Source organism: Lichenostomus cassidix, chromosome 1Aa, assembly GCF_008360975.1.
Source record: "Lichenostomus cassidix isolate B80296 chromosome 1Aa, HeHo_3.0, whole genome shotgun sequence".
NCBI classification, from domain to species: Eukaryota; Metazoa; Chordata; class Aves; order Passeriformes; family Meliphagidae; genus Lichenostomus; species Lichenostomus cassidix.
The window spans coordinates 14645528-14672432 of record NC_139480.1 but is presented as its reverse complement, the minus strand read 5'-3'; the positions used below and the strand labels follow the sequence as shown (position 1 = coordinate 14672432).

At 40.1% G+C, this 26905-nt stretch overlaps 1 protein-coding gene across 1 annotated transcript in view; it reads right to left on the bottom strand.

Moving 5' to 3' along the window:
- Positions 1-26905, bottom strand: part of CPNE8 (copine 8) — a 77349-nt gene that overhangs the window by 35068 nt on the left and 15376 nt on the right. Inside the window, exons 3-9 of the mRNA XM_085041315.1 lie at positions 21549-21595; positions 17704-17807; positions 16460-16499; positions 15662-15738; positions 5900-5963; positions 3140-3243; positions 1215-1319 (exon numbers count right to left, since the gene is read on the bottom strand). Coding sequence (XP_084897441.1) covers positions 1215-1319; positions 3140-3243; positions 5900-5963; positions 15662-15738; positions 16460-16499; positions 17704-17807; positions 21549-21595 — 541 coding nt within the window. The remainder of the gene's footprint in view (positions 1-1214; positions 1320-3139; positions 3244-5899; positions 5964-15661; positions 15739-16459; positions 16500-17703; positions 17808-21548; positions 21596-26905) is intronic.

Below are 26905 nucleotides of genomic sequence, written 5' to 3'. Positions count from 1 at the left end.
CACAGAATCCAGAGCACCAAAATTTTATCTGTGAAACTATCATTATATGAAAGAGACTTCTGGGATTTGTATTTTTATGTATTACAATATGGAGGTTAGGAAGCTAATCCTTACCTTTAGAAAGAAGAGTTTTCAAATTAAAAAAAAAAAACCAAAACCAAAATTCTGAAGTTTTTCCTGGACTAACAACAGATACTAATTTGAATTAACCTGACACATAATGACTATTTCTTATTTTGAACCATGACTGTTTTATGTAGGACTATGAAGTTTCATGAAGCCTTTATTCATAAGGTGTTCACTGAGAACTTCATGCTGAAAGCAGGACAACAGTAGATACACAATAATTTGAGGAGTCCTATTATACTTTTTAATTCCTTAATTTGGAATGCTGAAGTTATTTCAATATGCCTGCACCACAACATTTTTTCTAATTATTATGAAAACTGTTTTTCTTTAATATGATAAACAGTGCACTGTCCAGAGAATAGCTTCATTAATACTACTTTACTTATGCATTATGCACATGAACCCAAATACAAGTAAAAAATTATATTTGATTAGAATGTGCTCATTACAAAATTGCTTCATTTTTATTGCATCTAATTGAAAGAGTAACCACCATGGCTGTTTTTAAGGACCTTAAAAATACCCATTTTTGCTCAAATAATTTGCTTGTTATTAGTGGTAAAATGTTGATTAAAAACATAATATTATTATCACCCAAAGATAGATCCTTTTCCATGGCATTACTGAAACTTCAAATCTGAAGATGATTACTTCCTGTGTTTCTCATCTACTGACCTATGTATTTTAAAGGCTTTCATTTATCAGCATCCTCTGACATTACATTGTTATCCAAGGAAAACAGATCATTGTTTTGCACTGAAACATTAAAAAAATACCTGGGTACACTAGTCACATGTGGCCATGCTTTAAATTAGTCTTTTCTTTCTGTTTCTAAACCACACCCTAGGGAGCAAAGAATTTTTTCCAGAAAACACCACCAACCTTTCCTTACAGATTTAGCAAATTTGCTTTATTTTTCTAAATGCTTTGATGTGATAAACAGTTTTGAACACGTATTATCCTTTCAAATTGTAGATTAAATAACACCAGGGACTGGACTACACAGAAAAAGTTACATACAAAAGAACACATGAGTTAGGAAGAAAAAAATTGTATATGCTAAGAAAGCTTAAGCTACAGCTTACCTGTCATAGTCTCCATTGCACAGTGCTCTGACAGAAATCTTGAATGCCTGCCACACTGGATTTAGTGTATTTTTTACAACTTCTGTTTTGTGACAGATTGTAAAACTGTAATTAAAACAAAACAAAAAAAGGACATATTTTCTATTTATTTACTTTTTCTTTTGCATCATCAAAGATGGAATCAAAAGAGCTGCAATCATTCATACATACAATGTCCATATAAAATTTAAGGTAAGAAAAAAAGAAACACGGTGAAATCGGAAAGAAGGAAAGACTGAAGAGACCCACTTGAGAGAGATTACAGACTAGAGTGCTAAACAACTCTAAACCTGAAATGTTTTTGCCCAAAACTTCAACAGGAATTATAACCAGTCAGTGAGTATTTCAGGCAAGAGCAGTTTTCATCCCACTCAGTTAAACAGACCTTGTACATCCAGGAATCAGTCACAGATCCAGAAAGAAAGCAATCTTGTAAGGATCTGACTCCTGCTTAGAGACTAAGAAACTGAGCCAAGGGAGAGATGGTTTTCAGATTCTTATTCCCCATTTTATGTCCATGATTTTTTAACCAGGACTGTCTTAGGTAAAACATATAAGCCTCTCTGAGATTCTATGATCGCCTTCTCTCATGAATTGTATTCAAGCACTCTGCTTTCTCTAAATGATGCAAAATTAAACTACCTCTTCTGAACCCTCATCTTGGGGACTGAATTGTTCAAAAGAAAACAAGAGACAAGGTCACAGGTGAAATCATTACTGAAATTCCTCATCCAGCTGTAACTAGAATTGTACTTTGAGGAAATACCCTCCTTGCATCCCAAAGGCCTATATTTTTATCCTGGCTATGATTCCGAAGACATGCCTGAAGCTAAGAAACAAAAAAGGAAGCATCCTCCTGCCACAACTGCAGAAGTACTGCCCCAAAATCCTGTTGGATTCAGAAGCCCAATAAAGAATCAGTGGCTCAACGCTCACTCCTGGGAAGGAAGTGCAGAAGAATGGCACTCAAGGCCAAGAGAGGCTGCACATACCAGCACTCCCAGTAATACCACGAGAAATTCCACCAGTGACCTGAATGCCACTCACAAAGAAGCCATAACTTCTCCAGGCTTGCAGTTTTAGATAAGCAGTGTTAATTCAGGTAAACATTCCTATAATCCGCCTCCAAGAGGAAAAAACCAGATAATAGACACACACATACCCATACATAGATTTACCTTAACAACTGCTCCAGTTAACCTACAGAAAAAAAAGTAATACCATACATGTCTAGCCTTTGGTTTGATACATGTTAGATGTGAAGACTTTCAGTTTCCAAGAAATCTAAACCTGCCAGTGGAGCCCCACAAAGGCAGAGTCTTGTGTTGACCAGTGCATGTCAAGTCTTAGCAGTGAAACAGAAGAGATTAGTCTGCCTTAACAAATTAAAGAATGAATGTAGCAAACAGTTATTTGTAAAAAAAATACAAATTCTATTTAGGATATTCTTGAATTATATTTCCTAAAACTCTGTCAAAAAGACAAATGATATTTCCAAATTTGCAATATAAAATATTTTTATCTAATAAAATTCCTAAGTGTTAGCATATTTTGCAGCTAACCGTTTTCTTTGAGAATTCTATTTAATTTAAATGCATACTATATCTTAACAAAAGTAACACTATTTAGATATTTTATTACAATTAATTTTCATAGTACTATATATTTATGATACATTAACCTGTTAAAACCCTGAATTGCATTATTAGATCAATTTGTTGAAATAGTTTTATTCCTATACTGCATAACATGATAAACTGAAATCCAACAAATATTATAAAAGAAACACAGTTTAATCTGAAAAATGTAAAAAAAAAGAAAACCATACAACAATCTATAAATAATTGCCTAGTGATTAGCAGCAGAAACACTTAACAAGCATCTACCTGCCATCTTCATTGCTTCGAAGAAATACAAGGAAAGGATCAGATTTCCCAAAGAAGTCTTTCTTGTCTAGCTTGTTTGCACAAAATTGCATTAAAACTGAATCCTGAAATGGGTAATAAAGAAAAATTACAGACAATATGCAGTTTTCAATACAAAAACCAAGAAACAACAAAAAAGCAGCAAAAAAATCCCCAACAACAAAAATTAGACTAAACTATGGAAACAGAAAACAAAATAAATGAGGGTAACTGTCTTCTAGATGCCCTCTTACATATTCACCTCATAGTGCATTTGGAATGGCTAGAACCAAGAATTCCTTTGCAGAGGACACCAGAGAAAAAACAATTTTCTATACTAAAATGCCTCAGGATTTTTCAAGTGTTTTCTAAAGAAAATTCTTTAGAATTCTGAAGGAATTTCTAAAGGAAAACCTTCATTCTGAAGGAAGTAGATGCACAGGCAAGGAAAGTATACTAAAATTAATTTTAAAAACAGCTGGCCCTGAAGAGTCTGGAACCTTCAAGAAAATGAGTCTGAAAGGAACCGAGTACAGCCATTCTGACAACAAATAAGGAGAAAAGTTTCTTTGCTGTGATCAGGCAAACCAAAAGTCACACAAGTCACCGCCTTGGGCAAAGTAAAGAATGCAAAAAGGATTGTAAATGCAAAGATAAATGTCCAGGCTCTCCAGTTAACTGGGGCAGGGCCTGATGGAAGACACTGTTCCATAAACAGACTCTACAGGTGCAACAGTCATGAGAGGATGACAACATAGAATGTGGGTTCATCACTGAGTGGGGCAGGGGACCAGGTGACAAAGGACATTGCAAGGTCCATGTTTCTCATAGCCTTCTATGCCTTGGTCCTTACTGCTAAGATTTGCCTTCAAGAATCTTGGGAACCTCAGACCCAGACCTGAGAAAGTCTGGAACAACGATAACTTGTCCTCGGTAGAGGAGGACCAGGAAATGTAACATTTAAACAAACCAGACATACAAAGTCCATGGGACTTGATAGGACGCCCCTAAGAGTGCTGATGGAGTTCGCTAATGTCACTGTGGGGCCACTTTCAGGTATCTCTGTCAAGTTAGGATGTTGAGGGAAAGTTTTCCTGTCTTTGAGAAAGTGATTGGTAAGAGGGTCCAAGCCAGTTTTACCTCAATCCCTGAGATGATGATAGAGAAAATAATACTGGAAAGCATTTCCAAACACATGAAAAAGAAGACAGTGGCTAAGAGACATCACCATGGATTTACAAATGGGAAATTCATGCCTGATCCACTGGAAGCTTTTCCTCACAAAATTAATGGCTGACTGGATGAGGGATGACTAGTGGATGTTGTTTATTCTTGACCTTAGCATGGCCTTATACGCTGTCTCTGATAAAATCCTTGATCACAAATGAATGAATTATAGACTAGGTAACTGGACAGCGAGGGAGGCTGAAAACTGGCTGAACTGCTGGGCCTCAAAGGGTCATTGAGTGGCACAAATGTGACTCTCCACCTGGAGACCAGTCACTAGCAGTGTCCCTGAGGTGTCAAAAATGGGCCAAGAATGTTGAACATCTTCATTAACAGCCTGGATAATGGGAGAGAGCAAACCCTCTGGAAGTCAGCAAACAATACAAAGCTAGAATTAGCAGTTTATACAACAGATGGTTGTGCTGCCATTCAGAGGGACCTGTACAGGCTGGAAAAACTAACCAACATGAACCTCATGGCACTCAACAGCGGGAAATGCCAGCTACTGCACTTGGAGGGGAATAACCCTATGCAGCAGTACAGTCTGCAGGCTAAACAGCTGGAAAGCAGCTCTGCAGAAGAGGACTGAGGGGGCTGGGTGGACACCAAGTCGAACAGTGTGCCCTTGGCAGCAAAGGCCTACAGCCCCGTGGGCTACTCTTGGAAGAGTGCTGACAGAAAGCTGATGGAAGTGACTTAATACCGGTGAGGCTACTCCTGGAGCACTGCTCATTCCTGAAGTACTGTTCTAGGGTCCCCAGTACAAGTAAGACATGAACACGCTGAAGCAACTCCATCAAAAGCGTCACTAAAATGATCAAGGGATTGGACCATCTCTCATCTGATAGGCTGAGAAAGTTAAAATAATTTAGCCTGGAAAAGAGAAGGCTTATCAATTTGTGTAACTACCTGATGCCAGGGAATAAACAGCCTCTGGTTAGTGGTATCCAGCAGAAGAAAAAGTGGCAATATGTACATACTTGAAATGCGACAAATTCCACTAAAATATAAGGAAAAACCTTTTTACTCTTAGTGTGCTGAAATGCTGAAACAGAGAGATTGTGGAGATTGCTTGGACTCAAAACCCAACAGCACAGAGCCCTGAGTAACCTGCTGTAAGAAGGGAAGGAGGATTGGACTAGCCAATCTTCCAAGGTGTTTTCCAACCTCAGCAATTTAGTGATTTCAAAACTCACTGTCATTCTGAAAATGAGCTGTAAAAGTTTGGATAAAGTACAAAAATCCAGAAAATAAAACACGTTGCAGCTGGCAAGACATTGAAGAGACTGTGAGAAAGTGAGCACATGAAGGAGCACAAGGGAATGCAAGAGAAATGGAGCATTGGCTTCTGCTTCTTCTATTTAAAACTAAGAGCAACTTATAGGAAAAAAGTATTCTAGCTCCTCACACAAATCACGAAATGCAAATTTATAAATTATACCACTGACAATCTAATCCAGCGTAAATCACAAAATAATTTTCATTTTATTTGTGAAAAGCAATGAGCACACTTACTCGGCAACACCCTAGTTCCTCTGCTGTTACTATGACCGTTCCACATTTCTTCCCAGGAATTCCTCTGCAAGAAAACACAACTACATCACCTTAGTTCCTTAATATCGTATATGAGAGTTACAACTGACACAGAGAGCACAAGGTAAGTTTTCAAGTCACAAAACTGGTGGCATACAATACAGTTTTCCTTTTCTGCCACCTGTCCCACGTAGAAAAGTTGGTTTATCCAATGCGAAACTCAGATATAAAAAATGTGCCAGTCTAAGTGTGAACAGAGTGTAAACTGAATAAAGGAAAATAAAATGCGAAAATCTATATTTCAGTGGGTCCTACTGGCTTGACACTCCAGAACCTGTAGGTTCTGTACAGGGATCACCTCTTTTAGGACAGTATTTTTAACCCGAGAGGTTAAAAAGAGCCTCCAGTTTTGCAAGCTGGAATTGGAATGAGGCAGAGGATGCAATGTTTTTCAGGTCATTCAAAGATTTAGTCTTATCCCTGAATTTGCAGAGCCTAGCCCTCTTGACAGTCACATCCACAGATAAGATATTAGGACAAATCTATATAGAAGTCAATTCAGGTGTTTTTCTATTAATTATGTTCACAGCAAGATGTCAGGAGAAAGAACATCACATAATAGGCCAGCTGGCTCCAGTATAGCCTCATTAGCAGGCAATGGCACTCAGATGTGAATAACTAGCATAGAATGCTCATTAAGCTTTGCAATGGCACTACCTCCTCATTAAAGGAAATCCCTATAGGAATGCATTTAGTAGGTCCTGAAGAAAAGCATTGCTCCGAGTTATAATGTGGCTAGTATCTTCTCTCTAGGAAGACAGAACGTGCAAAGATCTAATTCTGGATAATATCTGAGGAGGTGACACTCTCTTGAGAAAAAAATGAAACCATGTCATTTCTGAAAGTGGATGTATCTGCACATTATCCTTTCATGCCAATACAGCTGAGGCATGCAAGGCCAGTCAGAGTAAATCTTACACATGGAGCTTGTCTTGAGAAGGCATTTAATGAATATAGTAATGCAACAGGCAAAGAGAATAAATATTACTGTTAAAATGTCAGATTATCCATTTCACCTTATTTAAATTACTAGATTTTCCAACAGAAATTAATAAAAAAATTTAACCACTGTACTTGGCCAGTCTGTAAAATAAAGTGCAGCACTGAAGTATGTTATTGAACAAAAAATGCTCACAGTCACAGGGATAACTGGCTACCGCACTACAATACTGGGAGCAAGACTATCCTGTGACAGACTGCATAAAATTCCAAGTCCTTAATGGTATCAGAAAGAGAGGGAGATTCAGGAGACAATCTCACAACTGCCAAGAAGAAATACTGTCAAGTTCATGCCTCAGAGGTGTAATCCACTGGTGCTTGTAGTAACAATGAAACTGCAAGGCATGCATATCATGTAGGCAAAGAAAAATGTGCACTGTGTACCTTTACTTCTGTACTTGCCATGAAGATTAGTGCAAGGTGTGTTTCAGCCTGCCTGGCCACTGCAGTGGTGATCCTCAAGGCTTGAGATGTTTTACTTTAATTCTGATGAAGGACAAGACTACCCTTGCATTGTAGACTTCCTAAGGGAACTTTCCCTGATGATACACAATCTGACTTGGAATTGGACAGTTCATGGCAGCCATGGAGTCCTGAGTTATGTAAGACTTTGTAAATTCCTAAAGTAGATAGATCTGAAGAATAAGCTTCAAGTCTAATTTGAAAGAACATCAGAGCTTGCTTGAATGCCCATCAGAGAATGGAATTCAAGCTTCTCAAACTGCTTAAGTATAAAGAAGTGCTGCTTCTGTAAGGTAGCTGATTAGGACTAAAACAGCACTAAGTATTCTCTCCTGTGTACATCCACCGGCAGAGAACTGAAGAGGGAAAATGTTAATGAACTTCAGAAATATGGTGAAAAGATAAAGCTCTCTTAACTCACGGATTATAAAGAGCATTCATGCTATGAGAACACAGACTTGACTTCATAAAGAGAATGGTAAATTCAAAGCAATAAATATCACTAAGAAGGCAAGACATGCAATGTTGTCAATTGAATTCTCATTTTTTAAAAGACATTAAACACACACCTAAAAGCAAACAATCCTGAAATGCAATGAAATAGTTTAATGAACAAATTAAAACAGAAATGGCTCCCAGACACCCAGATAACCAGACTTCAGAGATTTCTGAAGTTCAATAGCATGGACAATCACTCAGGCACAGCTGTCAAGTCACAGCACTGTTAAAAGCACCAATGACAAACTATGAAGAACTGATAAAAAGTCGTAGACACTCTCTCATTAACATGTGTCTACCCACATGCTGGGTCCATTGAATAACTACCATACAACAGAGTATCAGAAGCCAGACCTGACAAATGCTTGTTTACCCAAGAGAAAAAGTATTACACAGGCCAACACAACCGTGAAATAAGACCTTTTTTCCATAGAATCTTCACTGGTGTTTTTTCTTTTCTCACAGATAATTTCAAACATTAAACTTCATCTGTGTATTGGTTTGAAAACAAACCAGTGGGAGATCACAAGTCAAGATTGAAATTAAAAAAAATAAGTGAAATAATACAAGGAAAAGCACTGACAAAGTCAGATACAACCTAACACCCTGTTAGGGTGGTAGTAGCAGTCCAACTGAAGTAGTCCAGTTGAAGCAGTGATCCTGTGAAGGTCTAGTCTCCAGCTGAAGATCCAGTGTAGCTCTGGTCCTCTGGGAACCCAGTAGACAGGGCTAGCTCAGGCAGTTCCAAGGCCAGGTTATATCCAGGTGGGAACACCTGGCTCCTCCCTCCTGGGCAGAGCATCTCACAATGGGATGAGATAAGTCCATGAGTCACACGGTGGGTCCCTGATGGCCCATTGCCTGTCATGCGGGGTGGGTCATTAGCAAGTGATGATAGCTAACAGATGGCCCATTGTCTGTCATCCGGAGTGGGTGATAGCAGCTAATGGCCCACAGCTGGTGGTAATAGAATACTTAACTACATCAATATTGCAACCTAGGACATTATCCACCCCTTATTCTATTACCAACTACACAGTTCTCACTTAAGATAAGGTCTCCTTGTGGGACACAACGGGTTTCTCCATCTGCCTGCATCACCCACCAAGTATAACCAGGTCCTTGGGCAAAAACCACTCCACGGATGGGTTTGCCTTTCCCTGAGGTGGGACTAATCCAAACAGTCTTTCCTAAAAAACCTCTTATGTGTACCACAGGGACTTTATCTCCATCCACTGTGTGCAAAGGTTCGGACTCGGCAGGACCGGCTCGATTGATAGAACCCCTTGTGTTAACCATCCAGGTGGCCTTTGCTAAGTTCAGTTCCCACTTTTTGAAGGTTCCCCCGCCAAGTGCCTTCAAAGTTGTCTTAAGTAGTCCGTTGCACCGTTCAACTTTCCCGGCAGCTGGTGCATGATAGGGGATATGGTATATCCATTCAATTCCGTGTCCTCTAGCCCAGGTGCTTATGAGGCCATTCTTGAAATGGGTTCCATTGTCAGACTCGATTCTCTCAGGGGTACCATGTCTCCACAGGACTTGCTTTTCCAGACCCAAGATGGTGTTCTGGGCAGTAGCATGAGGCACAGGGTAGGTCTCTAACCATCCCGTGGTTGCTTCCACCATGGTCAACACGTAGCGCTTTCCTTGGCGGGTTTGGGGAAGTGTGATGTAGTCAACTTGCCATACTTCCCCATACCTGTACTTTGACCATCGTCCACCATACCACAGAGGCTTCACCTGCTTGGCCTGTTTGATTGCAGCGCAAGTCTCACAGCTGTGGATGACCTGTGAGATGTTGTCCATGGTCAAGTCCACCCCTCGGTCACGAGCCCACCTGGATGTCGCATCTCTCCCTTGATGACCAGAGGCATCATGGGCCCAACGAGCTAGAAATAATTCTCCTTTGTGCTGCCAGTCCAGATCCACCTGTGACACTTCCACCTTGGCAGCTCGGTCCACCTGCTCGTTGTTACGATGCTCTTCATTAGCCCGAATCTTAGGTATATGTGCATCCACATGTCGAACTTTCACAGTCAGCTTTTCTGCCCGGGCGGCGATGTCCTGCCAAATCTCAGCGGCCCAGATGGGTTTTCCTCTGCGCTGCCAGTTAGCCTTTCTCCAGCGATCTAACCATCCCCACAGTGCATTGGCTACCATCCAGGAGTCGGTGTAGAGATAGAGCCTTGGCCATTTCTCTCGTTCAGCAATATCCAAAGCCAGCTGGATGGCTTTAAGCTCTGCAACCTGACTCGATCCACCTTGTCCCTCAGTAGCCTGTACAGCTTGTCGTGTGGGGCTCCATACTGCAGCTTTCCATTTCCGATCTGCGCCTACAATTCGGCAGGAACCATCGGTGAAAAGGGCATAGCGTCTTTCACTCTCCGGCAGCTCGTTATACGGGGGTGCTTCCTCGGCACGTGCTACTTGCTCCTCTGCTTCTTCTGAAGATAATTTAAAAGTCTCACCTTCAGGCCAGTTTGTTATAATTTCCAGAATCCCAGGGCGATTCGGGTTTCCAATACGGGCGCGCTGTGTGATGAGGGCAATCCATTTGCTCCACGTGGCATCAGTGGCATGGTGGGTAGAGGGAACCCTTCCCTTGAACATCCACCCCAGCACTGGCAGTCGGAGTGCAAGGAGAAGTTGTGTTTCTGTGCCGATCACCTCTGAGGCAGCTTGGACTCCTTCGTAAGCTGCCAAGATTTCTTTCTCGGTGGGAGTGTAGTTGACTTCAGACCCTCTGTAACTTCGACTCCAGAATCCCAGTGGTCGGCCTCGGGTCTCACCAGGCACCTTCTGCCAAAGGCTCCAGGACAGACCATGGCTCCCGGCTGCAGAGTAAAGCACATTCTTTACCTCTGGTCCTGTCCTGACTGGGCCAAGGGCTACCGCATGAGCGATCTCCTGTTTGATCTGGGTGAAGGCTTGCTGCTGTTCAGGGCCTCAGTGGAAATCGTTCTTCTTGCGGGTTATGAGGTAGAGAGGACTCACGATCTGGCTATACTCAGGGATGTGCATTCTCCAAAAGCCTATGGCGCCTAGGAAGGCTTGCGTCTCCTTCTTGTTGGTTGGTGGAGACATCGCGATGATCTTATTGATGACCTCAGAAGGAATCTGACGCCGTCCATCTTGCCACTTTACTCCCAGGAACTGGATCTCTCGGGCGGGTCCCTTGACTTTACTCTTCTTGATGGCGAAACCGGCTTCCAGGAGAATTCTGATGATTTTCTCTCCTTTCCCAAATACTTCTGTGGCTGTGTCCCCCCACACAATGATGTCATCAATGTACTGCAGATGTTCTGGAGCCTCACCCTTTTCCAGTGCAGCCTGGATCAGTCCATGGCAGATGGTAGGACTGTGCTTCCACCCCTGGGGCAGTCGGTTCCACGTGTACTGCACACCTCTCCAGGTGAAAGCAAACTGAGGCCTGCACTCTGCTGCCAGAGGAATGGAGAAAAGGGCATTGGCAATATCAATGGTCGCATACCACTTTGCTGCCTTGGATTCCAGCTCATACTGAAGTTCCAACATGTCCGGTACAGCAGCACTCAGTGGTGGTGTGACTTCATTCAGGCCACGGTAATCCACCGTCATTCTCCATTCTTCACTGGACTTACGCACCGGCCATATAGGGCTGTTAAAGGGTGAGTGAGCCTTGCTGACCACCCCTTGGCTCTCCAGTTCCCGAATCATCTTATGGATGGGGGTCACAGAGTCTCTGTCAGTGCGGTATTGCCGGCGGTGCACTGTTGCTGTAGCAATTGGTACCCGCTGTTCTTCAATTCTCAGTAGTCCTACAGCAGATGGGTTGTCTGAGAGACCAGGCAGGGTATTCAGTTGTCTTATGTCTTCCACCTCTACGGCTGCTATCCCAAAAGCCCAGCGATGTCCCTTCGGGTCTTTGAAATATCCACTCCTGAGATAATCTATGCCGAGGATGCATGGGGCATCTGGACCAGTCACAATGGGGTGTTTCTGCCACTCATTCCCAGTTAAACTCACTTCAGCTTCCAGTACAGTCAGCTGCTGGGATCCTCCTGTCACCCCAGAAATAGAAATGGATTCGGTCCCCACATACCTGGATGGCATCAGGGTGCACTGAGCGTCGGTGTCAACCAAAGCCGTGTATCTTTGTGGGTCAGACGTGCCAGGCCATCGGATCCACACAGTCCAATAGATCCGATTATCCCTTTCCTCTACCTGGCTAGAGGCAGGGCTCCTCTAATCCTGTTTTTGGTGCACGATGTTCTTCTGTAAATGTGTTCCTGAGGTTCCTTCAAGAGGATCAGTCATATTATCCTTTCCATTCTGTCGGGGGTTCTGTCCACAACAGACTGGGGCAGTGTTGTACCTAGATGAGCCTCCTGAAGTGGATGTTTTTGTTTTCAATTCACGTACCCGGGCTGCTAAGGAGGAGGTGGGTTTCCTATCCCACTTTCTCATGTCTTCCCCATGCTCCTGAAGGAAAAACCAGAGGTCACGTCGTGGAGTTTGTTTTCTTTCCCTGGCTGGAGTACGTCTGCTCCTGATGGCAGAGACTCTGGTTGGTTTCGGTGTGGCATGAAAAAATCCTTCTTTGAGCTCTTTCTTTAGTTTCTGGTGGCTCTCTTCAATTAAGCTCCGGACTTGCGCGGCCAGGTTTGTTTCTACCGATGAGACCTGGATCCCTAGTGGAGCGGTGACAGTGTCCTCGTAAATTCTCAGTTTGTTTGTTAACATGCCCACCTGGTCTTCGCCTTCCCTCCACTGCAATGTTGCCAGGTAACGAGAGTATATCTCTGGTCCGAGCCGCGCGAATCTTAGCCACATTTGTGAAGTGCACCGGACATTATCTGGGCTCTTGGGGAATCTCTCGTTGTCTGAGAAAATGATCTCTAGCACAGCCAATTCCCTCAGGCATCGGATACCTTGTTCTATTGTGTTCCATTTTCTTTGGTGCATCTGGAGGTCTTCTTTGCACAGGTATCTGTCCTGTACACTCGCCAGCAATCTCCGCCAGAGGCTGAGAGTTTCCTGGGTTTTCCCAATCCCCTGGTCAATGACCACATCCTGAGACAGGGATCCTAGTTGCCTGGCCTCACTTCCATCCAGAATGGTGTCATTAGCGGCGGCATCCCAGATGCGGAGCAGCCAGGTTAAGATGGACTCATTCGCCTGCCGGGTGAATTCCCTCCGTAGGTCCCGCAGCTCCCCCAGGGACAGAGAGCGAGTGATGATCTCCGGCTCCGTCTCTTCTGCTGGGTGAGATGGTCCTGCCGCATCCTCATCAGTCGCTATGCGGACTGATTTGCTCTTGGATTTCTTTTTCTGGACGGGGGCAACTGCTACGGGCTTCAGCTGTTCTGATTTGCTTTGTTTCTCCCCCTCAAGAAGACAAAATATTGTTCTGATCTTCAGCATGAGGTACACGATGCTGGTCACAGAGAAAAAGGAAAACAGAACTAACAAAAAGATTATGCCATCCCTAGCATCCAGAGAGAACTCAATATCCTCAAAAACGGCTGTGCCTGACCTGAAATGCTGGAAGAAACCGTTTTCTCCTCCTAGCCCCAGAGGATGGGTGCGATTGCTGAGCAGGTCCCAGACGAAGCAGCTCAGGTTAGGCCAGGCAGACAGAGTCGAGTATATATAACGAATGGTGTTCATCGCCTCACAGGTAACCATGCCATAGGCATAATAAACCAATAGGGCAATTCTCATGCCATTCCCTGGTCGCAACAGGAGCAATACGACGGGCAGATAGTATCCCATTTGAGGAAAAATATAGAGAGCGAGATACAGTACCCATATAGATAAGCTGAGCATCATGGTGATAGGATTTCTGAGTTTCCCCAGGTCGTGCCCCACGTTGGGCGCCAAAATATGTCTTGGTTTGAAAACAAACCAGTAGGAGATAACAAGTCAAGATTGAAATTAAAAATAAGTGAAATAATACAAGGAAAAGCACTGACAAAGTCAGATACAACCTAACACCCTGTTAGGGTGGTAGTAGCAGTCCAACTGAAGTAGTCCAGTTGAAGCGGTGATCCTGTGAAGGTCTAGTCTCCAGCTGAAGATCCAGTAGTAGCTCTGGTCCTCTGGAAACCCAGTAGACAGGGCTAGCTCAGGCAGTTCCAAGGCCAGGTTATATTTAGGTGGGAACACCTGGCTCCTCCCTCCTGGGCAGAGCATCTCACAATGGGATGAGATAAGTCCATGAGTCACACGGTGGGTCCCTGATGGCCCATTGCCTGTCATGCGGGGTGGGTCATTAGCAAGTGATGAGAGCTAACGGATGGCCCATTGTCTGTCATCCGGAGTGGGTGATAGCAGCTAATGGCCCACAGCTGGTGGTAATAGAATACTTAACTACATCAATATTGCAACCTAGGACAATCTGTTTTACTCATTTCAGACTTCATTTAAACAGTGTCAAGTGCTAAACTGCTGAATGGGTGATTTCTAATCTACACGTTCAAAATAAATTCAAAAGAAATTTTCTCAGGAAAAAATTGCGTACTGTGCTGAATAATTTATTGAGGACAGAAACAACTATGAAGAGCTTCAAGTAGTCAGGTAAGATTAATTTTACTAAATATAGGTGTCTTTGAAATCAGTACTTTGACTAAGTGACCACAGGCTTCCAGCAGAATCAACTGACAACCAGTCAAACCAGTGCATGGAGTTGTTACAGTGCAATTCACAGTGGCAGTTTGCATGAGTTAAGCCTAGACAGTGAAAAGTCAGTGAACTTTTGTCTTAGTAGAAGTAAACAAAATAGGGCCAACTTCCTGTTGCAATTGACAAGACAGTATTTCTGTGCTCAAGTAGAAGTCAAGCTATGTGCAGCCAACTTGCTCACCATCAAGAACTAAAAACATGACCAGAACAAGTAGTGACTGTTTGCTGCCATCCTACAGTGCTGAGGCTCTGGTTCTCCTGGGACAGTGCTGGAGCTGGGCAGGGACAGGTTCCTTAATTGTGTTACTGGAGTTCCCCCCACTGCCTTCTATCTCTGTGATTGTTTGAGGGTGTGGAGATAGGATTCCATGAGCTGATGACTCTCCTGGGATGGGTCTGAAAGTGGCCAGGGCAAGGTATTTGGGCTCCCCCACCTACCATGGGGATACTCATTCTTGTTTGTTTGCAGACAACCTTTTTCATCTAACACAATTTTTCTATTATGCCACTTACTCTACTGGTCCTCAAGGCTATTTCCTGGACATGTTTTAAAAAGTTTAATATCTAGAATGGGATTAAGAGGAGAATCACAAAATACTGTTGTCTAATAACCACAATATTTTCTGATTTTAATAATTTTGTATGATTGTATTAGAAATCTGATAATCTGGTCAGTGAATTCTTCACTGTTTATTTATGCAGGGTCTTTTTTTGCAGGAATTCAAATGCTTGAACAAAAGATAATAGAAGTTTTATGATGTTCTAATTTGCAAACTAAAACAAAAATATTTTTTAGATTAGTACACTCAAGCTATATCTAATGCAAGATGTAATGAGGTTGACAAAAATTTTGGATTGGTCAATTCCTTTGCTAATTGTCCAAAATGGAACCTAAATTGTTTAACCTACATAAAGAAAGACTTATGTTGCATGTAATTATTTCTTTTCTCTTAAAAGCCATATCTGTCAATTCCATGTATCAAGATATCTCACAGCAAAAAAGCTCCACAACGCTCACCTCATGCAGCAGTATACATTCATCAAACATTCCAGAATACTTACACAATTGATTTTTCCAGTCTGCTCCCCTGTGATCCCACTATTTCTCCCAGTGTACAAAACATCTGTCCCAAAAAATCCTGCGAAGCAATAATATAAAAACTCAAGATATTTCACACAAAGAAAGTTGGTTTCCCATTTATCTGTGCTGTTCCCTACTGAAGAACAGATTCTGCTGAACACATCTTAGTAATAACTATGCAATAATGAGTCATAAACAGACTCACTACTACCGATTTGACGTAACAGTGGGTTACATTTACAGATGTGATTTTAATGCACCACACAATCTTTGTTGGGATGATCTAACTGGAGATCATTGGCTAGAAGTCTTCTCTTTTCACTATGAAGCACACACACAGAGCATTCCTTCCACTATCCTTTTTTCCTTTGCTCCAGGTTCTCAAAGGTTCTTTTACCAAAGCCTTCCTGCATTTACTTAAAGAAAAAATTCTGAGAAGCCTCTGAATTCTACTCTTGCATCTCTAAATTTTAAAGTTACTATTTCATCACCCCCACTTCAAGACAACATGAGAATAAAAGGGTTTTTTTAAACATTGAGACACAAGCAAAACATGCTTCAATTTTTAGGACCCAAAAAGTATCAACAAAATGCAGCATATCACATATCTGAAAAGGTACACATGTGTGCTTAAATATGCCCATAGCATCATAGCACATCACTGTATTTGTCTCTATGTATCAGATATTACTAACAGTCAAAAGCAAATAAACATACTTAAGAAATGCAAGTATTTCAGCACAACGAAGTATGATGTGATGAAGTGAGGAAGAACTTACATGTTTTGATAGGTTAGGACTCTTTGAGTCAACATCATAGCTTAGGAATAAAAAAAAGAAAAAGAAAATTTTTATCAGATTTACCAGATGACATATCTGAGGACAATTATGTAAAGAAACAAAAATCAAACAATTCTGTCACCTATTTCTATGTGTGAAATTTACACAAACAGATTTGTGAATGGAAGTTCAATATGGCTATATGGTCACTTGCAAGCAAAGACAGCAACAGCTATTCAGCTCTGAATTCAGAAGAGACTTGTGTCCAGGTAACCCAAAACAGCAGCCTAAAAGAGTCAGGTCTTTCTGATGAGTATAGAGAAAGAGGAAGAGTTTGTACCTAGCTACCTCAAAATGCCCTGTTATCTTCCCGGCATTAAGCATTTCCTTTCATTCCTTGAAATAGGTGGTCTAACACATCTCGCAAAGGAAACAAAATGAGATAGGAAAAAGGTTCTTCAACTAAAAAAGGACATTTAAAGAAAATTTGTGGCCACTATCCATACTATGATGCAAAACTGCAGCAAAAACTTTATTATCTGTGAGGGTTATTCATACTCTCTCCTAGGGCAAGGTTAAGAAAGAACTGCTAATAAAAAAGAGGATGGATTTTTAAAAAAAATAGACAACCTTGATTATTACAAAGACTGAAATAACCAGAATGGACTGAAATCTAAGAGATGACATGCAATGGTGACATGACCTGATGACTGGACTCTCAATTATATTTTTCAAATAATAAAGTGAATGTCAAAACAATTCCACTAGTGGAATAAAATGAGCATATATGGAATAATGTCAAAAGCCATCTACTTCTAGAACAATTGCTGTTGTTTTAATATCCTAAAATTTAGTGTATTTAGATGCATAGTAAAGAAATTTTGGGCTCTGTACTACTTGCACTTTATTTTATTTCCGGACAGTATATTCACACCTGTTTTGCTGGCTATGCTCCAAGAATAGTTTAACATTTTGACATCTTTAGCTTTCTAACCATTTCCTGAAAGTAATAATTGTGAGTATAATTGTACTTTGACTAGCTAACACCTGTCAATTTCTTAAAACTCGGTCATTATTATGTTACACATTTATTTCTGAGGAAGCAATGCTAAATCAGTAATGTTTATGACATTAATTTATCCTATGCCAGTAGACACCATCTCTCCTCAAGTTAATTTTATGCTGGACAAAACTTCACGTGGTTACAGAGGCTGCAATAGTAGAGACAAAGATTGTTAACTTACAAATCAAATCGCAGATTCTCTCTTTCTTCAAAGAAGTAGTCCATTATAAATTTCCTTACAAAATCTGGATTTAAAGTATTATCAATTACTTCTGTTCTTCCAAACTGCAAAAGAAAAGTGCAAGTTTAAGCTACATGCTATAATGAAGTATAATAAAGTAGACTGCCAATACCAGGAACATGTGAGATATATGAGAGCCTGTAAAAACTTCTCTTAAACAGATGCCATGAAAGAAACAAACTGCGTTCACATGAATAGAGCAGTTGCCTGTGGATGAAGACAGAGCAGCAGAAGACCTCCTACTTCAATGTAGAATGGTACACACCTTGTATTGTATGACCTAAACTTCATAAACATCAGCTCCCAAAGCCAATAAAAATCCACAAAAATTTGAGTAAGTAACAAAAATCCACCGTTTCCTGAAAAAACAACCCACCAAAACCCAAGCAAACCAAAAAACAAAACCAAACACAACAGCAAGCACGAGCTTGCATAGTTTGATTATTTCAGATAGCTTTAAATATTAGGGATCACATTCGAAATATATAATTTTTGCTCTGTCCATCTTCTATTTCACCTCACTTCAGCTCTCTCTTCATCTCTCCTCTTTCTGAGCTTTTGGCAAAATGCCTTTTCTTTCTCGGTGTTTATAAGAAGTGACTCAGCTCTCATCAAACTCAAAATATTTTAATTTTAAAAAAATTTGAAACCTTAGCTGGTGAAGGTCCAGAGCAACCTGGGCTGAATTTGGAAATGGCTTTTCATGGATCAGGACAAGGAACCAAACATATCAGACAAACGGAAGGCTGGATAACACAAAGGTTGCTGTTTCCTAAATTATGCCATGATTGTCCTATTTCATATATCATGGGTTTAAGTCTTATAGTTCCATTAGAAATAGAATTATCTATGAATCTAAAGGAAAAGTTACTTCAAAAGAAATTATAAAATGGCATCTAAGCATCAGTTCTATTTTTTTAAAAATAATAAAACATCGTAAATTTATAAGTACTTCTCATCTTGTCAATTCTGCATTTTTTTGAAAAAACAATATTTCATTTTACACTGAAACCACTTTACCCTTGGGAAATCTTTCAGATTTGATTTACAATGCATTACAGAAGTGTATCAGTAACCAAGGAAAAATATGCAATGTGCTGATGATCAAATCACACTGAGACCAGAGAAGGCCTAACTGAATATCCATTACACCATCACCTTTATCTCTCAACAATTATACTTAGATTGTTACAAAACCAAAGAGACTGAATTCAGTGGCACTATTAACTTTTCTTTAGATTATTTTAAGTTATTCTTTCAGGTTATAATTGAGGCTTCAGTTTGTCTATTTTTTTCCCATGGGCTACACAAATGATTCTTCCACATACAATTGGACTCAACAATCTTAAAGGCCTTTTCCAGCTTAAATGGTTTTATGATTCTATGATTAAACTACTATAACTAATTACTTAACTGACAAATTACTAATAGAATTTATCTTACTTATAACATCAAAATGCTATTCTCTAAAAATCACTACTGTACACTTTTCAGCTAAATTAAGCACCTTTTAAAATCTGTTTTCCCAATTACCTACAGCCTTTTTAAGCAGAAGAGGTTACTTCTACAATCCAGCCACTTATGACTAATAACATTGCTACAGATAATTAGTTCTCCACATGGCCTACTTTCCCCACTAACAATTCTGTAAAGCTACAATCTTAACATGGCCAAGAAGCGTAAACCTTCAGAAACACTATTCAGGAGAGAACAGAATCAATGTAACTATTTAAAGGGACTAATCTTCTACCTACCACCTAATTTTTTTTACTGCTGGTAAAAATATAACACAGCACAACATATGAAACACAATCCTGACTAAGCCCCTCAACAATGCCACCCTCTAAATTTTGACTGTTACAACAGATACTCACAATTAATTCCACTCAACTTTAGATATGATATAGCCAGAAGTATTGGCTTTTGATCATCTCTTGGAGGCATTTATATAGAATGATTCACCTGATCTAATGCAGATATCTACATTAGGTCTTAGGAACAGCCCTCAGGATGTTATTGTTTTCCACTAACTGTAAACAGAAAACTGAGATGCAAATATTTATACCTGGACCACCTGATAGACAAGATGGAGGTAATAGTGATTTAAAACAAATCAAAACCCCCAGATTTTCTAGCAACTGCAATGTCAAAAGTCTGTTTTAATGCCTGTAGTTCCTTAAACTTCCTCTTTAATAATACACACTTCTAGGTAAGGTGATTATTATATATTCCTACCATCAGGACAATTATCATATTAAAAACAGCACATACTTATCTTAACAGCTACACAAGAGAAGAATGAAAGTTTTACAAAGTTACATATGAACCTTAGGCAATAATAAAAGCCAAAATTTTGCCAAAATCCTCTTAACCCTGGACCAGAAGAGGACCCAAACACTTGAGCGATGATCTAAGTTTGACAATCAAACCATACCAAGCCACCAAAACCCCGGAATGGTTTGAGCCACTGCTGTTTTCAGAGTTTGCTATCCAGACATTTAGAACCCTCTCCATGTCCACTGCACCTGCTAACGTAACCACAATTAGTGAATTCCCATTTTGAGTCCCTAAACTGACATTTCTTCACACAAATCAGAGAAATATTATCCAGTAGTGAGAGGATGTCTAGTACCCACTTAAGAACAACACAGAGCAGCAATTTAGCTAAAACTACAGATTAAATAGGTACAGTGAGTGCTTCATGTATTGCAGTTATGAGCTTTTCCCCAAGCATGAGACAAATTTAACTCTCTCTCCTTGACAAGACTGAAACCCACATCCAACATGTTTCAGCAAAGCAGAAAATACTATTCTCTGGCCTACTGGCAAGGATGTCAAATGTAAGAGGTCTGCTTTCGGTGCTCCTGGTAACCTCCCACTGGAAATTTTGTACATTATAACTACATAAACTATCAGTTCTGAAAACAACAATATCAGTCCTCCTCCCTTTTACGGGAAAAAACAGTAAGATAATACATTCCACTCTTGGCTCTGATCTTAAAGCACATAGCCACACAGTGATCCTCCTGCAGTGAAGAACAGTTCCACCAACCCTCTCCAAAGGCAGGTAAATAAGTCTATTTTATCTGTAGAAACATGACCACCCTTTCCCCAATGCTATCAATTCCTTCAAAGAAAAACATTAGAGGAGAAAAATTAGATGACTAAGTACTAGGAGCGGGTTTCAGGTGATAAATGCTGATCTGCTGCAGATATCCAATTTTGAGGTACTAGATTTAGTTTCTTAAGAGACATATCTCTCCAGTGTTTGCACTCATAGATAAGAAGATAAAGTCCAACCTATGCATCATATCCTCCCCTCCTTGTCACCTACAATATATGCTATTCAGCAGCATCTAACATCTGTGAAACACTACACAGTTAAGGTAGATCTGTACCACAACTACAGGCTAATTTTGCTGATACTGACCATCACCATAGCTGAGTCCTTCCATAAATCTTGTATTTTTTAAGTGTCTTCCTCTCTTGAGAGCCAAACCTTATCCAAATTAACAGCTAAGTCTGGTTTAAGTCATCTGAGGGAGACAGTAAAATGTGAACCTCATGTATTTTCTCTATTTTGTTTCCCCTTTTGATGGAAATGGGTGATACCAATATGGAAATTGAGACCCATGTGACAATGTTTTCAGTATTTGTTAGTACACAGGACTCCCATAAGCCTAGCATGGCATGCAAGAGGCTATGACGTGCCCTCTCCTGCTAGGGCAAATGACCAGCCTTAAGTATACTGCAAAAGTTTATACATCTATGAAAATGCATCTTACCTCTCTCCATTCTTTGTTTCCAACTGCTTGTGTGTACAAAACACAGACTGTGAAAAGAAAAAAAAAAAAATTTTGTTAATTTTCAAACTTTAACATATCCTTAAATTTTAAGCAAACAAATTTTGTAGTCTCTTGTGCTGTGGAAATTAGTAACTAGGACAATCAAATAGTAATGTTTTCCCTCAGCTGTCAGAAAGCCTAACCAGACTGGTAACAATATGGTTGTTGCAGAAATCAGCTAATAAATGGATGTTTCTAAAATGGGAGGCAGCACTTATGCTTGACCTCCAGCAAAGCACTTCACAATCTTTAAAGGCAAAATTGGATAAAAACAGTTCTTTTTTAAGTGTGAATGGTCAGGCTATTTTAGATAGACTAATGCATAATTACCCTAAAATATACTTCCTCCAAGAGAGAAGAAAATTAAAATACAAACATATGAGAACATTACTGAAAACAGACAGGGGAAATAAAACAGAAGAAAGGGGGAAAAAAAAAAAAAAAAGACTTCTCAGGCTTTCTTCCTTAATTCTACTTCAAATTATTTGTATCTATTTAAGCATCTCACATACACATACTTTTTTAAACTAAAGCCTGATAAAAAATGGAATCAATTAAATTTTTTGACCTAACCTGATTTTGAAAGACCATGCAGAACAATCCCACAGGTGTCACTGAGGTCTGTCTTTCCAGTACAGCTCTCACTACACACTAAGCTGAAGCTTTTATCACAGGGATTGGTGACAGGGGTACAGTGATTATAATCAGGTCTTTTAAACACTATTTTAAGTACAGATCATTTGCACTGAAGGAACACTATAAATCTTACTGTCTACTGTCTTGAACTAGTTGCAGGTAACTACCATAAAGCAATTTTTACCTGAAACTCTTCAACCCCTTTCTAAACAACAGAAATACACACATTTGAACACTTTTTTCCTCAACAAATTCTTTTCCTGTACCAATCATTATTTTTCAAAAGAAGGTTAAAAATAGTACTGTTTTAGGTTGCAGCCTTGAACAACAAAGGTAGAGGCCTGATTTTGTTCTCAGTGAAGTCAGAATTATCAACAGACCAAAGCAGAAATGAAGTCAACCTTCTAACTCCATTTTCTTCTTACTTGAAATGCATTTTCACACACGTAAAAAAAAAAAATCCCCCTAGGCAGTCACAAATAAGCAGAGAAACAGAAAAAAGCAATTTCAATATTTTAGCTTACACAGAAGCTAAAAGTTAATACTTTTATTTTTTAAATAAGGTGTCTTGTAGATGCAAAAAGCTTTTATAAAAAAATATTCAAAATAATTCTCAGAAGATGTCTTTCTCTGTTTACTCTAAATAAACCCTTGGCAATCATGTGCCATGTTTGGTTACTGTTTATAGTAGACTGAATCCAAGCCAAAAAGCCTATTTTTACAGCACACTCTGGAGCAGACTGCTGGAGTACATTACATGAAGAATGAAGTGAAATGGGAAAATGTGAGAAAACAGAATGAAAGAGAAGCTATGAAATCAGCTAAAGAAAGCTCTGTAGGTTACTGAACTTCTGACTAACCTTCACATCTAGAATTGGAGAATCATAGAATATTCCGAGTTGGAAGGGACCCATCAGGATCATCAAACTCCTGGCCTGCACAGGACACCCCAAGAGTCACACCATGTGCCTGAGAGTGTTGTCCAAACACATTTTGAACTCTGTCAGGCTCATGCTGTGACCACTTCCCTGGGCAGCCTGTTCCAGTGTCCAACCACCCTCTGGGGGAAGAACCTTTTCCTTATATCCAACCTAAACCTCCCCTGACACAACTTCAGGCCTTTCCTCAGGTCCACACCACAGAGAAGAGATCAGTGGAAGTTGTAAAGTCTTCCCCTCTAGGCTGAAGATGTGGCTGCTGTTTTAAATATAATACAAATATATATTAATAAGCAATCATCTGATGCAATATTTTATTACAAGTAAATGGTGCAAGTCTGACAGGGATACAAGCACGTGTGCATCTCAAACTGGCATTTCAAAAAAAAAGTCAGCCCTAATGAAAACTACAGAAAAGACATATATTCCAGTCTTTCTGACAAATACTTTGTAAATTTAGAATAATTTAAAAAAATTCTTTTATCTTTCCTCTAGAACTCACCACATAAATTTTAGGGAACCAACCATGATACTGGTCTCCATCAATGTTAAGATTCACTATCTAAATGCTCTTGGAGAGAGTTTTGTAAAGATCCTGATACACTAATTGCAATAATCACTCAAAAATTTCATCAAAGTCATATCCAAATGAGAAATGCAGATAAATATGGTAAAGTTGATGTAAAGCACTTGAAATGCTCAAACCAGAGATTAAGGGCTCCATGGAGCAACTATTTTTTTTAGTGGAAAACAATTAACATCATTGTCATGAGGGAGAAGAATGAATAAAGCAGGATAAATAATATTTCAAAAGCCACCATATCATGCACCCACATCCTAAGGTGGAGCTAAAAAAACCAGTTTTTTTCTCATAATCTTAAAAAATGAGGGAGCAGTGAGAAAGTTCAGAGCAGTACACTGATGAAGAGTAACAGAAACCTTTTGGAAGGCTTTGACATATGAGCTCTTCCAAGAAAAGATACATCTACGTCTATAGTCAGGAATATTAACATTTAGTAATTTTTAACTCTGGACACTGATACCACAATACCACATTCAAGGTCAATTTAATTAAATCTTGCAATGAAGAAGAGGGTGGAAATGTTAACAGTTATTACTCTGTTGTAGATACAGTTCCCAAAATGTTATAGATTGTTACAGCCTGCACCTTTCTATTTTCCCAGATAAACTGGGCCTCCCTTTCCTGCTCTGTTCCTTTCCCCTTCAATGCGTATGTGCTTATCCTTAAGCTTGGCAACTACTGCTACATCAACACTGCCCATCTCAGTTTTCCCAAACATAACAACACATCTATTCCATTTCAAGGAAGACTTACCCACAATACAGTTGAGCTTTTTCCCATGATACCTACATCTTTTCATGGTAGCAGTTCTAGCAGGGCTCCCCAATACTGTTCACTGACCAACTTTTATACCTTCTAGGTAGAACTTCCCTAAGGTCCCTTTGCCCCAGCTGCCAAGAGATTCTTCTTCTTACTATCCTCCATGGGGAGATCCCCAGAGAAGAGTTTTTATGTCTTCAGTCTTTCATATTGGAGTTTTTTGATGATCAATATTCAGGAGTTACAGGGTTCCACAGGAGGACATTTCATCTCAACTGTGCTGCTGCCAGCACAGCTCTGCAGGGCTCAGCTTGAGCAGAGCACGGGAAGAAAACAATTCTGCCCATCATTAGACAGAAGAAAAATGCCAAAATCATTAATTTTTATCTCCTCTGCAGGCCTTATCCCCATCTCATCAGGGAAGCACTACTTTAGCTCAGCTGTCTACAAGAAAACAAAAATCCAACAAAACCCATAGACTTTTTCAAAAATATTCCTAGAAAAAATGGACTCCAAACTGGGAGAGCAGAATGGTCCAAATGTAAAGTACAGTATAGTAAATCAGCATAGATTACTTGCTTTGACTCCACTGAGCAGAAAGCACTGCAAGTAAGAGGCTTTGGTATTGTTTAAAATACTGCATGAACAAGGGCTATCCAAGCCTGTCCCATCTATATCTACTATCTCTACTCTACAGTTATTTCTGTCACTTTCCTCTAGAGATTCCTCTTGGCATGAATATTCTAGATTGCAGGAAAGTGATTGGAATTGGAATACTGAGTAGCAATTACAGTATCAAAAAAAGGCCAAGCATATCTCCTAAGAGAACCTGAGAAATTAAATTCCTTTTTAATTTCAGGAGAAGGCTGTTTATATTGACATGGAAGTCAACTACATTCATGTGTGTCCCTCTGAGAAAAAGACCAAGAAGATAAAATTGGACTTTCACTATCAGTACGATTCTTAGATAAATGCAGTGGAGTATGAAAAACATACTAGAACTAGCCTAGTCAAATGCAATGAGAACTCAACATACACAATGATTCTACATGGTTCTATCTTGTATGCAATCTAATAGCTGCAAATTCAGTGGCTGTAGAAGTGGATCCTGTTGGAATGGCAGGATGCTGGTTTTGACACCTTTTTAGCTACAGGATAAAGTTACTGTATACAGAGCAGCCTAAGAATGGCCTTTGCCCAAACCAACAGCCATTGGGGAAATTTGTCCTGCTGTACTTCCAAATACAAAAGAACAAGAATCTTTTATGCTACTTACTCACCCCTTTTACAGTAGAGCCATATCTCTGTACCCAACTAAAGGACAGTACAAGCAAACAAACTAAACTGGCTATTCAAAAAACCTGCAGAGTACTAAAACTGGATGTACACTGTTTGGAGAGTACCCAAAATCAAAGCTGCTCTGACAAGTAATTTTTTGAGTGCAAATGCAGTATTAGCACTTCCAGAGCCAATAGTTTCCCCCTTCTCTCTTCAACAAGGATAGTATTACTGTACTAAGTGGTTTTGTACTGCTAACCGGTGACAGACAGGCCTGATTGGCAGAATAAGTGGGTAACCACAAAGTACACCACCAATTTGAGTGCTTTAAATAAGCTATTTACCATAATCAAAAAAGCAGTGTGTTGCAAATTGACAAACAAGGTTATGATACTTTAAGAATATTTCCATATACTCCGAATCCATAAAAGAAAACCCACCAGTTTACTTCTCAGAAACATTTTAAAACAGATACCAAGATTTCTTTTGGTTTTCCTGCCACTTTGTTTCCATGTTTTCCCCAGAAGGGGTCACCCACCAGCCACCATAATTTTGTTTCACCCACCTGCACAGGGTTGAGCTGCGCGCAGACTACAGAGCCTTTGGAGGTACTGCCCTTTGCATGGAACATCTCCTTTCAAAAAGGCATTTCCAGCAGTTGATCTCCACACATGTGGCTCTGGCAGTATCTTCAGCAGCTCTGTCTCTAGCTCACAACTGCTGACTCTTTTTTACTCCAATATGCTGGGGCAGGGCACTGTGTGCTCCCCTGGCTGGCAGAAGTTCCAGCAGGCAAACACTACTCACGTGGTTTTCAGAGCTGACTGGAACCAGCTGGGACTGTCACAGGGTGGTTCATGGCATTCTCCCACACAGATCACACTGCAGTCCCCTGACACTCAATTTATACCTAATACAGTTCCCCATCTGATAAAAACTTGAAGCACTTGTCCTTAGTAACATCTGAGCTTAAAAACCATAGACACTGTATCACTTTTGCCAGTATGAGAGATCTCTGAATGCATTTGGGGCAATTGGTCACTGAGCACTCTTCAAAACAGTATGACTGCTTCAAAACAGTATATAAGATTCTGTTTTCACAG